General features: G+C 46.2%; 1 protein-coding gene and 1 long non-coding RNA gene across 2 annotated transcripts in view; both read left to right on the top strand.

Annotated features, from left to right (window-relative positions):
- The first annotated feature begins 1,005 nt into the window (after nucleotides 1-1,005).
- LOC126540061 (uncharacterized) lies at nucleotides 1,006-2,624 on the top strand. Its single transcript, XR_007601458.3, has 2 exons — nucleotides 1,006-1,244; nucleotides 2,497-2,624. It is a non-coding gene; the product is annotated as an uncharacterized lncRNA (long non-coding RNA).
- Nucleotides 2,625-2,913: 289 nt separating this feature from the next.
- LOC126540045 (uncharacterized) overlaps nucleotides 2,914-18,199 on the top strand; it is a 178,513-nt gene continuing 163,227 nt past the window's right edge. Inside the window, exon 1 of the mRNA XM_072286556.1 lies at nucleotides 2,914-3,200. Coding sequence (XP_072142657.1) covers nucleotides 3,016-3,200 — 185 coding nt within the window. The 5' untranslated portion in view covers nucleotides 2,914-3,015. The remainder of the gene's footprint in view (nucleotides 3,201-18,199) is intronic.

The raw sequence follows: 18,199 nt of genomic DNA, 5'->3' as shown, positions 1-18,199 counted from the left end.
AAAATGCAGAATGTAGTACAATTTGCCAGGCCGACCCGCCGTCCGCAATAAGAAAACCAGTGCCAATTTCTCCGCGTTCTGTTACGCGAGGAAGACAGAAACATGAATGGTATGTTGCGCTGCAGTGCTTCTTTCTTTTTCTATCAGAGTGCTTCCCGTAAATCTGAGTACAGGGCGCCGGATGGGGCCGATATGTTTTATTTGAAGCGGCAAGCAGGACATTTACATGTTTTCTTCCGGCTGCGTTTCGCAAGACCTACTGATGAAAAACTATATGCGTAAAAATACACACGAGGGATACATACTGCTTGAAGAACAAGAAAAATATTTGTTCTCCAAAGGGAACCGTACAATACCATAGTAAAATGAAAGCCGACACTGCGGCCATAATGCACGCGCAGTCACTGAGCGGCATTAAAATAAATGGGTAAAATGAAATAAAGAAGAGAAAGAAAGGCATCTATTCCTAAGTCATAAATACGTCTCATATCCAATTATAAACACTATTTGGCCGGTATTATCCCAAACAGCAGCGCGCGAAGCAGTACGGACGATCCCGCCAAGCAGAAATGCCAGCAGGGCCAGCAGTTTCCAACGGTGCGACATCGATACGGCCCTATCGAGTTCGATCGCAGCGCTACCATAGTATTTTTCGTCGTCGCGCGCCTCACCGCAAGGCATGTGCCGCCTCAGCCTCTCGCCCCACTCAACTGTATTCTAGTACACTCTAGCTCACCTCCATGCTCTAGCTCAAGTGTTTCCGCCGTTTCCGCCTGCAATACTAGCGCTGATCGCTCCTCATAGCGAACGAAATTCAAAAAGAGGGGACCCTCTTCAAAAACTGGCAACAGGAAAGACGTCACGCCTAGTTTCAACTCCATCCGTTAGTTGACGCGAGCATGAGAAAAAAAAAGAATGTGCAATAAACTTACAGACAACGTTTTATTTTTTTTGTTCTTCAAGTAAAAAGTTTTGCGAGTAAATGAACTTCTACTTTGCGACTTATTTTTGTTGCGTTGCTTAGCAACAAGCTAGCGGCACGCCAGACGCGCGTTTATACGTCATGTGCGTCATGCGCCAGACAAGCTGCAGGAGTGAGCGAGGCCGACTGCGGATGAGAAACTCGCGTGCTCGGCGACCCGTCTTTTTTGGATGTAGCCCGTTTTTTGGGCTCCCGGCGTTCTTTGCATTGTGTTCCGTCTGCATTTCGGCACAGCACCGCTGCGCTACTGGACTACAACAAGGTGAGGAATTTAGTTTGACAGTCTGCGACGCACTTCAAGCACAATTAGGCTTACTCCACAAAACTGAACCATAACTGAACCACGACCTACTGTAAATCTTTATATAGTAGGTCGTGATAGTGACGCAGTTATCGAAAAACAGCACCGCCGTCCAAGCCAAGTTAATTTGAGTTAATTATTCGTACTGGAAGATTTGGCAATGCTTTCAATGAGCCCAAGCATAATTAAAACTTATTTCGGTAGTTTTTGGGCACGCTCGCCGCACCTGGCTTTGTGACGAAAAGCACCTTGGCTGTGTGACGCAGTTTCGCGTGTACTGAACCTTACCGGGACAAGTTTTGGCGCTTTCTCTGACCCCAGACATTATTGTAACTAATTTCACTACTTTTTGGGGTACTTTTCAAGCACAGTGGCCGCGCTCGGCGTAGTGGCGCAGTTAGCGAAAAGCAGCTCGGCTGTGTGCCGCAGTTAGTTTCGCGTGTACTGAATCTTACTGGTAGAAGTTCGTGACGCATTCTCTGACCCGAAAAAGTATTGTAATTCATTTGGTAACTTTTGGGGATATTTTGAGGCATGCTCGCCGCGCCTAGGGTTGTCAAGCTGTTAGCAAAAAAGCAAGCCGGCCATAGTGAGTTAGTTTTGCGTGTACTAAATTTTAGTGGGACAAGTTTGTGACGCATTTTGTGGCCCTGCAACAACATATACCTTATTTCGGTACTCACGCTTGTCGAAAACGCGACGAGCGATTGCCGAGAGTGATAACACGGGAGTGTTGCTTGCGCCGGCAGGACGCGTAAAAGATAACACGGAGGAGCTCAAGAACTTGACATTTATGTATTCTGAGCGACTGAAAACAGGCTTTGCACCCACGAATCTGTGTTGAGTGCGACTAGAAGGCATTCTGCGAGCGTGTAACATGGTCTGGCTGAGCCTGTGTTGTAGCCACCTCTGTGTACTTGGCGTGCCATCGCGTCGACTGAGGCCAAATTGGAAACGCGCAGTCACCCGTGTATTTGTGCTCTTAAAGCGCAGGAAGTAATGCCCGGAAAGGGAGGTATGCTTGAAAATCGGATGTTTTCTTCACATTTTATGGCATTGTTTGGGAGGAGTCTTTGCTGCGAAATGTGCGTAAAAGTGAATTTATCTGTAGTGCCGCTCATTCACCACTTACGCACGTTTCGCCTCTACACGCAATACTCCTGTTAGGTCAGTATACCAAAATGATACATGCTTGTCATTTACTTTCTTTCAGCTGATGGCATCCGGTGGAGCTTTGTATGGCAACGACTGCTACTTACCTGGTGCCACAACTTTGGATGAATGCAGAAGCCCGGAACAAGCATTTATATAGAGCAAAATAAACATTTCATCATTTCAGAAGACGTCTTTCGTTTTCTTTATAAAATTGCACCTGATAGATTCGGCGCAGTCTTGTTAAGGTCGTTCGCAATCATTTCTGCTAAATAATGAAAAGATTCCACGCCAAGGCCACGCGGGGTTAAGCAGAAGCGAAAAAAAAAAATGGATGCCGCGCCGAGCAGCGGAGCCGGCGCGGCGTGTACCAACTGATGTTCAAAACGCGCGCGCCCAAAACCGAAACCGGAAGATGTTAATACCATCCGCTTGGTGTGCGGAGTGTCCGCTCTCTTCTATGGCTCCCATGGCTCCTCTAGCGGGCAGATACGAACGTCGAGGGTCGTGTATGTGACATCTGTGGTCGCGCGCGCGCGTTCATTGTGCTTTGTAGTGTGCGCCGTGTGCGTAGTACATAATGTCAAATGCGACTTCGTCAAGCCGCAAGCTTGGTGGTACCCAGTATTGCTGTGTCGTTCAGTGCCATAATAGCCTCCAGAACACGAAAGGCAGACACCCGCCCGTTAAATTCTACAGATTTCCTGCCAAATGGTACGAAACGAAGAGGAGAGAAGCGTGGATAGCTGCTGTCCGCAGAGTCAAGTAAGCCGGGTATTTCTATTTCCGCGCGCATTGCTTACGTCTCTGCCGTGTTGTCACGATTGAGCGGGTCATTTGTTAGCCCCTTTAAAGATGACGAAGCGTGCTGCACTGAGAGCTGATGGAAGAACATTCGACCGCGGTTGCGAGTATCGGCTGCATTGGAAGGGCAAAGCTGACTGACATTTTTCGTGATCTGTATCGGGGGGCTGCTGTTCTCAAGGCTTTTGGCGGCTTTTCATTAAGCACCTGGTTGTGTAGTCACTAATCTTGAATCATTTTCGATCCGAAAACCACGTGTGTGAATAAGCGAACTGCTGACTTTCACAACACCACACAGATGCTCTTATTTGTTATAATTGTGTAGATAACGGGAAATCAGGTGTTAAGCTGTCTTTCCATTGTAAACCTTGCATCGCCTTGGTAGATAGGACACATATTCGCCTGACGGGGTGCTTGCGCCACATTTTAATGGACGCATGCGTTAGTACTGCTTGTGCCTGAAGAATGTAGTGCTCTTTCGATGTGTGTTGCAGTGTGAACAGGCCTTCTGCTGAGCAAAGGGGGAACGTGGATCACATAGACTGCGATGTATATACCCCCATGTAGACGACTGTAGAGAATAAATAAATTGCTTAGAAAAGACATATATCACGAAAAACGCAGTTCTGCAACCCTAAGTGGCCAAAATTAATCCGGAGTACCCCACTGCAGCGTGCCTCATAGTCATATCGTGGTTTTGGCATATAAAACTCCAGAATTTAATTTGAAAAATTTTAAAGATGACCGCAGGACGGCAACAAAGACAGCGTTGGTCACTGGAGGAAGAGAACAACAATTACAGATTTTCTTTTCCGCTATCTTGGCGGTGTGTAGCTTGGTGAAGAGAGCTTGTAGATGCATATTTATTTACATCTCTACCTGCGGCAAAGTACTTTGTTGGAGGTGGGGGGTACTAAGCAAGACGGAACTCTGCAGTGGATGTGTCTTGGCCAGTTCCACCATGTAAATGGATGGGGGTGCTGCTTCAACACCATCACCCGAGTCTGTGATCTTGAACCAACCCCCAACCCTGGACAGTGTCGACATCGATGACTGACTTGGGAATTATGAGCATGTTGCAACGAAGAATCGGTGGGACCTGACACTGACACTCGCCAATGTTGCTTTCTGCCTCAGAGAGACACTCTCCATTTGGTTTGACACTCATGAAACAGAGCTGACCAGCTGAAATCTATGCAAGCATAAGCTTCAGGACTTGTTTGGAAAACAAATTGGTCGCCAGCTCGCTGCTTGGAAGGCTTCTCCTGTTGCGGTCAAACTCCCGTGGAGTAATTCATTTCGTACATACGTTATCGCCCTTTGCCGCCAAGTTCATACCAACCTCACCGAAGCAGATGAGTTAAGCCACATCCGGAAAACCATCGCAGATGATGCTTTTAACTTGCTGGTCTTTAAGGATTGCTGAACCGCTGAAGACATCAAAGAGTGCAGGCATGTGGAAGAACTCCAGAGTCACTGCATTTCCCAAGAATTCATGGGGCTTCCAAATACTGCTGCTACATCATACTGGGTGGACCTTCAACTGCCCACCACTGATAACCTTGTCCGCGTCTAAGTCTTGAAATTTAGGCGGCATTGCAACCTTCATTGTTCACATGCCCTTCTGACGATTCCTGACCGACAATCTCTTTAATTCAAGTTGTTAGGGGAGAGCTGGCTGTGTATCTTATAGTTTGCACTCATCCATAGCCGTATCGCATATTGTAATGAATCATAGGGTACGACATACAAAACTTATCTTGAACCTGTAAGCAAACTTCAAAAACGCATCCTGAGAAAGTTACCCATTCATGTTACGATGAACCAAGTCTGCCTTTATTTAATAGAATTAATGTTTTGCCGTATGATAAGATACACGAATTAAAAATTGCCACGTGTGTCTTCAACATTGTTAAACACAACCTGCTTTTTCATGCTTCTATATTTTACTCGTCTTTTCGTGCGACCAGAGATCAAACGTGGGGTAATTTTAAGCCTCCAACTAAAAATATATATGGACAATGTTTGCTACAGTTTTCTGGGTCAAAAATTTGGAGTAAGCTACCAGCAGAAATAAAACAAGCAATTAAGTTTTCATCTGTGCTTAAAAAATGCCTAGCCTCAATAATGCTTTTCAATGTGAACGCTCATGATGTCCTTTTTTTTTAGTAACTCGCTGAAACCTGCTGTACTTATCTAACTAGTGTTTCGATATTGTGGAGATTAATAATGTATGTTCATAATAATGCAGGAACTTACCTGCAATGCTCCCAACTAGTGTTTTATGTGTTTACTTAAAATTGTTTAGTAGCATAACAAACTGTACACTATTTCGCATTTCATTCTGTACGCTCGTACAATTTAATGGTATGTGACAAATATGTGTATGCACGTGATGTATCTTACTTGCTTTGTACTTGCAATCGTTAACCATTTTTCATTGGACCCGCAACTAGCCTGTAGCTATGGGTTCAACCAGATTTGGTATTTCTGTACGTTCTATGTCTGCAAATAAAGAATTGAACTGAACATAGTACTACAGCCCATTGGGTTCCTTACCCACCTTTGGGTTAGTTATATTGCTCCACCTAGAAATACAGCAGCAACGTTTTGCCGCTATTGTGATTCGGCTCAGTGGAGAACCCAGGATGACAAGCCCATCAGCTTTTGTTGCCGCAGCGTGGAACATATATATTGTTACTACCGACATCGCCCAATTTCAACCCCTTGCTCATTTTTTTACCATCACCGCGACGAGAGCCAACCCCTGAACTAACCCAACGCACTAGCCATTCACCTTCCCTGCATGATCGTCATTTGCGGTCACCTCTGCCTGGCGGCTATTCATTGCCGCATCCCTCTGGATGTTCTTTTCAAAAAAGCTGAACAATGTAGCCCCCGGAGGTGATGCTGCATTGGACCCCTGACCTTCAAATCCTCTTTTAACCTTGCTGATGTATGAGAACCTACTTGCCAGAGAAGCCTGCCCATTACTGCCCTTATCAACACTGGTGCACATATTTGTATCATGAGTTGTGATATCCGTGAAAGGTTAAACGAAGTGCTAACACCTCCAGAGTCCTGCGTGCCTCTGACAGCGGTACTCCGGCTGTGCTCGGAATGTGCACCGCATGAGTGAGTGTCACTGGCCGCCACACTTTCTTGTTTCATGTTCTTCTCCACTGCCCTCATGACGTAATCCTTGGACTTGATTTCTTGTCTGACCACTCCGCTATAATTGGCTGCTCAGCCTTTGTCGCTGAACTTGGCTTGCCCGTTGGCAGCCCCATAGAATGACCTATATTGGCACTGTACCCTGCCCCAGTGTACCAGATGGTGAATATATCGTTACTTCATCTCCTAGTGTACTTTTGTCACACAGTGTGTCCTTTTTCCACGCCGTTGTGACTGTAGTGGCCAACGAGACTTGTCTGCGTATCTTGAACTTCAGACTCTGTCCTCAAGTTCTTCGCCAAGGCATAGCTTTGGCCACATCATCAGAGGACTGCCAGGTTTCATCTGTCACCTGATTTTCCTTTGGTGCAGTGGAACCTCGGTTATACATCCCCCAGTTTTGCGACGACCTGGGTATTACGATGGATTAGTGCAGTCCCGGCGAAGTCCCCATAGAAGCAATGCATTAAAGACCCCGGTTATCCAACGAAATTTTACGCCTGACTTGCGTTATGATGACCCTCGCGAAGCGCAAGAAGGAACTGCGGACGAAAGAAAAGTGCCGCAGGTCTCTTTCCTCACTTCACCGACGACGATTTCGAGGGTTTAAACCTCACCACGACCTTCGCCGAGTACGAGGAGGCATGCGGAGCGCTTGACTCCGCTCGACCGGTTCGCTCTGGTGCAGCTTTCTTCCCTGCCCCATCTCATTGTTCGTTTTTCTCTTCCCCATGAGCAGCCACCCACGACGCTCACTGTGCTGAAATAACGCCTTTTCTTCTCCACAATCACTTTCTCCCTCTCTTCTCGGTGGCGTCACCTCTCGTCGCGTTGGGGAAGAGTTTCTCTCCCCCCCACCAGCAGCTGCCCACGACGCCCGCTGTGCTGAAATAGCGCCTTCTCCACGATCACTTTCTCCCTCTCTTCTCGGTGGTGTCACCTCTCGTCGCGTTGGGGAAGCGTTTCTCTCCTTCCAGTTTCCCAGCAGCAGACCGCCGACAAGGTAGCACGGAGAGGCCTAGGTTTATCGCACGTGTTCTTCGTCGTAATTCTAGCGACCAGCATTCAGCGGAGGTTTTAAGTTGTGTGGAGCAACGTGACGCACAATGTCTTGAAAGCGGACAGTTCTGTCGCTCGGCGATAAGCTGAATATTATCGAGGAAGCAGAAAAACGGCATGGAGCCATGAATGCCAGCATTGCCCAAAACCCTTAAGATACCCGAATCTTCGCTTAAGATGATCCTGGTAAACAAAGCGGTGATATTGCAGAATGCCAACAAGTTCGGGCTCAAGTGGAAAGTGGCAAAAGGAGGACAGCATGTGAAATTAGAAAATGTTCTCAAGTGGCTGCATCAAGCACGGAGCTCTGCGATCAATGTTGACGGCGCCATTCTAAAAGAAAAGGCGGACCTTGTGGCATCGACGACATTCAGGCATCAAACGAGTGGCTGGATTGCTTTAAAAAACGAAACAGGATTGTGTGCAGCCACTCCTGCAGAGAAAGCACTTCCGTGGATGTTTCGACGGTGAATGAGTGGATGGAGTTGCTGTCGGAGATGATTGCGGCATACAAGCGCTGCGATGTTTTCAGCGCCGATGAGAGCGGAATTTTTTGCCATATGCAGCCCAAGCAAACCCTTGCGTTCAAAGGTGACAGCTGTCATAGTGGCAAGCATAGTAAAGAGCTTGTGACGGCACTATTCTGTGCTAACGAGGATGGTTCCGAGAGGCTGCTCGTGCTCGTTGTTGGAAAGTTTGCAAAGCCACAGTGCTTTAAGAACTTGAATATGCTGCCGTGCGGCCACAACTTCAACAAAAAGGTGTGGATGACGTCTTCGCTCTTCAGCAATTTTTTGCAGCAGCTGGATGAGAAAATGGGTGCTAAGGTGAGGAAAATATTACTTTTCGTGGACAACGCACCATGCCACCCACTCGATATGTTCAGCCTGAGGAGCATAGAGCGGCTGCAACAGCGGTTGCAGCCGCTGGATGCTGGCATCATTAAGTGCGCCAAGCAAGGGTACCGGAAACGATTAGTGCAGCGTCAGCTGGCGGCTATGGAGCGCAGCGAGTCAGAAAAAACTATCACTGTGCTTGACGCCATGCATTTTATTGCCGGTTCGTGGAACATAGTGTCGCAAAGCACAATTGCTAACTCCTTCAAGCGCTGTGGCTTTAAGCGAGAGACTGCCTCCACTGCTAGGGACGCAACAATCTCGATGCCGCTCGAGGCTGATGCAGGCTTCACCGACGACGATTTTGAGGGTTTAAACCTCACCACGACTTTCGCCGAGTACGTGGAGGCTGACGACAACATTGCGATCTGCGGCGAGGTGCCGCTGGATCACGCCATCAAGGAGGCTTTGCCAAGTGACGATGCCACAGGTGCCGTGCCTGTGCCTACTATGCACGCCGAGGTGCTATGGCACATAGATTGCATCCGAAACTTCATCTGTTCATGTGACGACGCAGAGGACCTCCTTTTGGACGTTGCCCAACTTGAGCGAAAGCTCTTAGTTCACTGATAAAACAAGGTCCAAAAGAAACTTGCCGACTTTTTTAAAGTTTGCGCCCGCCGGCAGGAATCGCGACAGTGGAGTGCCAAAAAGGTTCATTTGAATAAAGCATGATTGGCACCTGTAGTGCAGCATTAATTCTTATTGCATTTACTTTTTTGGTAATTTGGGTTTTCAAGCCCTGCAGAGTACACTAGTAGTTTACATTGAAGTTTCTCGTAAGTCCGTCGCACGAAACAAGTAGTATTTTTATAGGCATAATTTATGTTCGAATTTTAAGACGCTTTTTCGGGGTTCCACTGTAGTTTCTTCTGCCAACATGTCATCTCCATCGATGCAGAATATCATCACAAAGATGATTGCTGAAGACTTTCTGCCCTTGCAAGTCGTCAACCTCTGTCATTTGCTTGTCACTTATATTGACATTTTATACCTCAACGGCCGTTCATTAGGTCAAACATTTAATGAAATATTGCATACCTACTAGCGATGCTCCTCCTATTCACCAGCGACCTTGCTGCGTGTCATCATCAAGGCACCAAGTTATTCAAGAGGTTGACAAGATGCTTACAACAAGCATTATTGAGCCTTCTGCAAGTCCATGGGCTTTCCCTTTTGTCTTATTTAAAAAGGACAACAGTCGGTGATTCTGCATAGATTTTCGACATATCATTAAGGTAGGTCATCAAGAAAAATGTCTATCCTCTTCTATGCATTAACGTTCTGGATTGCCTTCACTGCACAACCTTTTTTTCGTCTAGCTACCTGCACTCTGGTTACTGGCAAATCCCCTTCAATGAAAGTGACCGTGAAAAGACTGGATTTGTTATACCTGACTGCTTCTACCAATTACAAGTTATGTCGTTTGGATTGTATAATGTGCTGACCACATTCAAGCGTATGATGGACATGCTTTTGCACAGCTCTAAATGGTCTAACTGCCTGTGCTACCTGGACGTTGTAATCGTGCTCTCTCTGATCTTTGCAACACACTTAACCCATCTTTTGTCCATCCTATCAGTGTTTCGTGGGGCTAGGCTGCAACTTAATTGTTCGAAATGCCACTTAAGGGAATGCCAAATTAGTATCCTTGGGCATCTTGTCAACTCATCTGGTGTCTGCCTCGATCCTGCCAAGGTTCATCTGTCCTGGAGCTTCCTGTACCAACCTGTGCCAAAGATGTTTGAAGCTTTGTGGGATCATGCTCATATTTCTGCTGATTTGTCAAGAATTTTGCCTATCCACTAACTGATCTCCTCAGAAAAAACGATCAATTTTCTTGGGGCCTTGTACAAGCCACAGCGTTTTCACACCCTATCACACTGCTCACTATCCTACCGATTCTTGCCGACTTCAATGCCCGCACTCCACCAATTCCAATTAAAGTACGCACAGACGTGAGTGCCTATGGAATTGGCACTGTTTTAGCCCAATACCAACATGGTTTTGATAAGAGTTATTGCATACGCCAGCTGGCTTATTTTGTCAGTCTAGCGCAATTAATGACCAAGTGTGAATGCCTGACACTAGTTTAGGCAGTCAGCAAATTCCGGCCCTACTTATACTTGCTCCCTTTTGCTTTTACAATTGACTACTATGCTCTGTGCATCTATGCCTCCAGGAAACGTAGATGGTGACTGCTTGTCTCGGTACCCAGACGTTGCCACGGAGGACACACTGAATGGCATTTTCTTGCTTGCTGCTATTAGCTACACTGGGGATGAGCAATGGTGAAACACGTCCTTAGGAGATCTTATCGACCACCTGCATTCTGACTCGTCTTGGTCAACTCATATGTTCGTCATGGTAAATGGCATGTTATATTGCTAAAATGTGCGCCCCAAGGGGCAGGAACTACTACTTGTCATTTCCTCTCATGTCCAAGCGACTGTACTCAAGCAACTGCATGCTTACAGCCGGTCACCTCACTGTTTTCAGGATGTATGACCATGTACAGTGGCACTTTTTCTGACCTGGTCTCTACCGCTGTGTCATTATGTAGCTGCCTGTGAGTCATGCCAATGCCAGTAAAAGCCAGTTCTTTGTCCTTGTGTACCCCTCCAGCCTATTGATATAGTAGTCAAGTCATTTTTCCGTGTTGGCCTCAACCTTCTCGGCCTGTCCCCTTTCTCCACTGCCGGCAGTAAATGAGTAAATGGATTGCTGCAGCTGTGGATTATGTGACCCATTATGCCATAACAAAGACCTCTACCAACCAGTTGTGCGGCGGGTGTTGCAGCTTCTCACCGACCAGGGTCACTACTTCTTGTCTAAAGTCATCGAAGATTTCATTCTTGTGCCACCAAACACAATCTTACAACTTTGTACCACCCTCAGACGAACAGTCTTCCTGAATGCCCAAATCGCATGATATGCTGTCAGTGTATGTTTCATCTGGTCATTGCGACTGGGACACTCCGCTACCTTTTGTTACCTCTGCATTTAACTTCTTGCGCCATGACACCGCTGGCTACTCTCCCTTCTGTCTTCTGTATGAATGTGAAGCGGTGCACCCTTTTGACACGTTAATTCTCAACCCTGCCCAACTGTCGACTGAGTGCACTCATGACGCCATTGCTACAGCAGAAAAGGTGCATCAGATTGCCCGTCTTCGCTTCTCTCTGTCGCAGATATGGCAGAAGTTGTATGTCAACCACCAACATGCCCACTTCAGTGCGGATGACCTTGTCCTTCTCTGGTCCCCTTCTTGATGCCTTGGCCTCTCAGAAACACTGCTTTTGTGATACTCTGGCCCTTAGTGTATTGCTTGAGAAGTGACAAGCATTACTTGCTAAATAGCCCCGCATGATCCTACCTTGTCTTCTACTTCCTCAGACGTTGTGCACATTTCGTGTCTCAGTGTCATGAGACTGTGAACACTACGACAATACACACACACACACACACACACTTGATATAATGAAGTTGGTAAAATTGGCAATTTGCTACGTTACATCGAAATTTCGTTGTATTGAAATTCGAGCTTTTATGCAGATAAGTGCAGTCGCCGATCGATTTTTTTTACACAGAAAGGAGAAATTTTCGGTATGATCAGGGAATAGAAGAAAGCAAGTTTGAAGGATGAAACAATTCATTTTGATATGTTTAGTAGTCGGCGACGAATGGTATGGGGGGTTTCATGCCACGTATGCCATTTTCTTGGCGATACGAATTAAGTAAAGCCAGCGATGCTTTCGCATGCACTCCGCCACTGTGGCTGATAGTGTCGTCTGCACTGGGACAACGCTATCAGGAAAAGCACCGGCAGCGGAGAGCGAATGCTTCGTTTGCCTCCTGCTCCAATGGGTCACCGAAACTCGAGATTATGCAGCCTCCAATATTAAACACGCGGCAAGACAGCTTACATGGTGCCACGCTGCTTCAGTACGCCCACTCTTTGCACACGCGGCAGATTACCTCTAAAACAGAGTGTGCAGCTGCGTGTGCGCTCAGCCGCGCTTACAGCCGTGTGCAGCCACGGCCAAGACGCACACCAGAAATCGAGATGTACGCCAGCTTACCCCCCACTTGCCGCACGACTGGCCACTCGAGGCACTTTGCATGTATTTGCGGGCATCTTTCACGCTCTGAAAAACTTTTATGTAGCACGTACTGCGCAACAGGAAGCTGTATCAGGAGCTTTTCATGTTGTTCTACAATTTTCTCATTGACACTTTTCATTTAATTATAATTGAGAAGTTGAATAATTAATTAGGGCTATTCATGTAATTAGGTAGAATGAAACAATAATCTGACTATCTCCAAGCGACTCCAAACAAAATTACCTTGGTTCTGTCCAGCTATGTGGCGTTTGCATATTCTTAAACTCTGGCTAAAGCTAGCTGGGACAGCCTATGCACCAGCAAAGCAGCTTATGTATGTTGAAGCCCAAGGTGGTGCCAGTGAGCCTGCATCTCTGGAAGTTGAACACAAATAATAAATTGGAAGATACAGCATGTACACCCATGAGCAAAAGTATACTGACCAGGGACTGCGTAATAAAGCTGACTTTCTCGACTGCTTGTGAATGTAACTTGAAATTGAGGACTGCAGTCCAAACTTGGCATCACAAGCTTTCCAGTGCACTCGTGAATTTTCTTTATGCATGTTAATTATGAAGAAATTCAGCTTTTTCGGCAACCCTTTGGGCCATATTGGGGGCAAGCTCCACCACTGGAAAAGCTGGTGCCACCATCGACGTGACGTGGCATGAAGGATCACGTGGGCAGAGCGGCTGCGTCGGCTGCTTTGGAAGTGCCGAAGCAAGCTGAAAACGACAGTTTTAAGTCTCACCTGCGCTGCGGTTCTGATTAAGTGGTGAGGTTTTCCCCCCTTGGGTGTCTGTTTTACAACATTTGAAAACACTGTAATAGGTAGTGGTTGCCTTTGGAGGCATGCAGTATGGTAGGATAATGCTCAGTGCCGCAGTTCCGAATGCACACAACTGAACCCAGTGTCAGCCTTATTCGCACGTAGCCACAGGACAGGAAGCTACGTGAAGCTTGGCTCGTGAAACTTAGAACCGTCAAACAGCCATCAGCTACAACTTGGGTATGCAGCAAGTGCAGACGCGAGGAAGATTTCTGCAACAGTGCCGGTACTGCAATGTTCGGTGAGTAGCAGAAAACGCGCACTCAGACGCTCACCCGCTCCCACTGCCCAGCTAAAGTCATCACGGTTTGGTCTATGAACTTGCTGATGTTAGATACTAGCAAGTTCACTGGAATGGAAAGGGAGTGGTTAGAAGCACATTAAAAAAAGGCATGGCATATGGTCATGTTTGTGTTACGAATTAATGCACTGAATTACAAAAGAAGCAGCGGGAAATCTCGCGCTGAGAATAAATCCGTTAAACATACAGTGCGACGCAACTTGAGAAATAATATTGAAACATCAAAGAATTTCGAAGAAAAAATAGATTGAAATGTCGCGGCGCCACATTACAGTCGCCATAGGCATCGAAGTTTCTATAACAAAATTTTTTTTAACAGCTCTGATAGCATCCACGCAACAATGGTTGCTTGTGTACTGTCAAATGCTCATATTCTGTGGCCTAAAGCTCACGGCATGGTGCAAAAATGCGCTCGCAGCGAAAGCGAAACACTGTGCGCGGACATGCATGCAGACGCGCAGTCAATTGCTGTGAACTCGGGCGATCGCTGCATTGAGGCTTCATTCTGTTATGCTCCATTTGGTTATACAGACAGCTCATATACCACATAGTTTGCTCTCAGCGTTGGTTGGTCTACCTTTCACACAAGAAGCCGGTTTGGGAGACTGCATCGCGACAACCACGCGCTGTGGCATTCACTGTACATATTTTGTAAAGTGATAGCGTCTGTAAACAATTATGTACTTTCTGTTTGCGCAAGATTATTATTTCGGCAGTAAAAAACTTACGTTGTTTAAGAGTACTTGCAGAAATCTCCAGAAGGGCTGCTACGTGGTGTTTTTGTTGAGCGCCGTAAGCCAAACATATGAGGAGCACGCCGCATGATCCCTCATACTACCCAAGGGAGGTGCTTCGCCCCCAATACTTTTACTCATGGGTGTATATAACTGTTGCTTCAGTTATGTCCCTTGCACGTAGACCTTGTCATTAAATAGTGCACGATATTGACATGTCTATTATTAATGCATTATTGATGAGTGTTGCCTAGAGGCAACATATCAGAAAAAAAATTTATTTCTTGCCGAGTTTCAGTATTGAGTATGAAGTTTTAGGCAAGATATATTCGGCCAACGCTGAATGGCAGGCGGCAAGCGTCATTTGTTGGTTTGGAGCAGAAACACATGACGAAGAAGATTGGCGTGTGACTCGCTTTCTTTTGAAAGCACTGTCAGACGAGGCAGACCAATGTCGCTCCGGCTGCAGTGGTGTCACACATGTGATGTAAAGCAAATGAAGCTGCCTGTACAAATGAAGCCTATGGCTGAAAAGATTTCCTCAAAGTATATTTTTCATTTTGTTGATTATGCTTATGCTTGGTGTGTTGTGCACATTTAGATAAATATAAGAATCCCTTCTGGGTATTTATGTCTCAGCCTTAAAGGGCCCCTCACCAGGTCTGGCCATTATGAGCTGACAAGTGCAGTGCATACAGTATGCGCTAATGATTGTGTCTGCTAAGTATTACTCGCTATGCGCCGCGGAGAGAGCTGAGATTACAAACCAAATGCCATTTGCCCTTCTCCCGAGTGCCGTGCTCCCAGTCAGAGAGATCATGTATATGTGCAAGTGCACCCATGTACATGCATATTCTGTGACGTTGCTCATAGTGACATGTGACTTGGAGAAATATTCGAGGCAACATCTGTTATTTGTGAATGTAATCTGTTGCTTCAATAGATTAATTAAATTTTACATTAATAATAAAACACAAACCTACTGTCTGCGAGTTTTTGTTTTACTTCGTACCGTAGCAAGACAGATGTACTTCCGTTTGATCTGCTAGTTCCCGCATCATTCAGTCGTACGCGCAGATTATGGAACTATGTCATTTTCAACCGTGTTCCAGCACGCAATCATGCTCTGTGATCAGCTTGTGTCTCCCTTAGTGTTCGCGTAGCGCTGACTTATACCGCTAGTCAGGTGTTCTTGTGCACAGCATGCAAAATCATGCGCTGTGCAAAACGTGACAAATGCAACAGCTTGCAAGTGGCACTCGCGGTGAGGCGGTGGCACTCGCCTCCTGAAATCATGGATTCGTGGCACTGAAATATTTCTATCTCGGCTATTAACCATTTTGAAAAATTCTTGTGGCTAGAACACTCCTTAGAGGGCACATAACAACTTCTAGCATATAACCGAAATTTTCTGTGTAGCCTGGTGAGGGGCCCTTCAAAGAGTTAATGCAAAAGATGAAATGGAAAATCCAGCATTGTCGTGACCACGCCCTGGTCCCAGATGGCTACAAACTCTCGACCTTTGGTGGGAGTTGAACCCGTGAACATTGGTGTTAATTCACACACAGTTAATTAATGTAGAGTTAATTAAGACATTCGAACCCACAGCCTTTGGTGGGAGTTTAACCCACTACCTTTGGTGTCACTTATGGCAAAGTTAACTGAGGAATAGATTATTAAAGGGACACTTAAGAGAAAAATTATTTCTTTTGCATCAGTAAATTACGTTTCTATCACACCAAAAACACCACTCTTACCATGATACGATGCTTGGTAAACCAGAAAAAGCACAAGAACTAAAGACGGGTGGCAATGCCTCCTTGAAGTTCCGCACCTGGTCACTGTGACGTCATGGGTTTTGATGGCATCCTCTAGGGCCTACTTAATTATATAGCGGTACAGATTGACTACATTGTGTTTTAAAATAACCAAATATTAAACATGGGAAGTTTCAGGAACCTTTACTCAGCCAACGCAGCCCTAATGCGAAAGCATACTTTGGAATGCCTGACGTCACACTGACGTACCAGCGTCAGGGTTTTGGCGCGAAATTCAAATACTGCTACTTCGACCTTCATTTTCTCATCTAATAATCAAAATATTATATTGAAATGACTGCCTCCTGGGTTCTCATACAATGCTTTATTAGTCTCAACTGATTTATTGTTTTGCTTTAGTGACCCCTTAAAGTGCACTTAAGGCACTCAAACCCGCGACCTTTGGTGGGAGTCGAACCTACAACCTTTAGTGTTAAGGCGAAGCTATCCCGGCCACGGCGGCGACATTTCGATGGGGGCGAAATGCGAAAACACCTGTGTACTTAGATTTAGGTACATGTGAAAGAACCCCAGGTGGTCAAAATTTGCGGAGTCCTCCATTACGGCATGCCTCAGAATCAGAAAGTGGTTTTGGCACGTAAAACCCCATAATTTAAGGCGAAACTAATTAAAGGGTCCCTGAAATGGTTCGGACAGATTTTGTAGATGCATAGGGTACAGCTGCAGTAAGCCATTCGCACCACAATTTGTGTGAAGCATCTCGTATTAAGAGAGCTGCATACGATTACAAGTCATTCTCCTCCATAGCCATGCATTTTCTCCTCAATTCGTTCGCAGAGTGATCAGGGCTAAGCTCTGCCTTCACTGGCTCTGTGTCGTGATGGGATGTTGTGTTGTCCACTTCCGCTTGTCTTGGAGCCAACGCGCGAAGCCTTTCGCCAGCGGCCTAGCAGTCGATCCCAAGCAAGAGCTATCGAAGCAGCATCCATTGCGAGCATTCTGTTGCAACGCTGAGTGTGTCCAGTATTCCGATAACCACAGGCGAGCTGGGTGTTCCGACGGATGGATGGAGGCATAAAGTCCCTCCATACTGCTATAGCTGTGAAGGAGCTTTAGCCTTGACGTATGTGAGTGGCCTGATCGGTCAAGATCGGTCTGCACAGTCCAGTCACCTGGTGGTGTAAAGCTTAACCAGCCATACAAAAAGCTAATATTGCTCTAAATAAGTGTAAAACATCTTAAACATTTCGAAAAACAGTGTGTTCGTGATTGCACTCCTGGCGAAAAGTTACACCAGCAGCAATGTAGAATACACTTTGTTACTGCTATATTAGTTCTGTGTTTGGTCGAGCTCTGTGCGACTGGGTGGCTGCACCATGCAGACCGTTCACGTTTGTGCCTCTGCTCATCTCATGAAACACCCAGGCCCAGTCCACTTGCGTTTGCGCTTACCAGACTACCGGACACGCAAAACACTATTGTAGTAGTAATCCTCTGGCGTAAAGTGACCGCTGCAAACATGCAAATCCCAGCTCCGATTGGATACGGACAGTCCGATGCGCTGCAGTCATTCTGCTCATCTGTTGCCTTGCAGAGGGACACAATGTCTCAGGTTGACATATTGCCAGTTGGTACGATTGCAGCCCACAACGTAACAAGGGCGAACCATGGTGCTTGTGAAAAGAAAGATCAAGACCAACACTGACTGCGGAGCTCTTCTCAACACGGAGCACATTGTAACACAAGCAGACGGCGCTTGCTGTGTGCCGGAAGTGCTTAAGTGTAGTGATTAATTGTGCTTGTGCATTCTTTTTGTGTTACTTTCTTTTTTATAGAAACAAATTAACTAACATTCCAACTATTACGAACAACATTTGTTCGCCGTAAGGATGGAAAAATTATAGGTGATGCACCCTGGGCAGCGAATCAGATAGCTCGCCCTACTGCCATGATATGGTCACCTCGCGTCACCTGGCCAGGAGCGGCTGAAAACTCAGCTGAGTGGCATGCTGCGACTGGTAGTGATGTACATTTTTAAAACCTTATAATAAATTGAATGCTTTATGCGGAGCACTGAGATGCGCTA

Source organism: Dermacentor andersoni, chromosome 2 (assembly GCF_023375885.2).
Source record: "Dermacentor andersoni chromosome 2, qqDerAnde1_hic_scaffold, whole genome shotgun sequence".
Classification (NCBI taxonomy): Eukaryota; Metazoa; Arthropoda; class Arachnida; order Ixodida; family Ixodidae; genus Dermacentor; species Dermacentor andersoni.
Note: the sequence above shows the minus strand (reverse complement) of the source record. Positions and strands in the feature narration are given on the sequence as shown.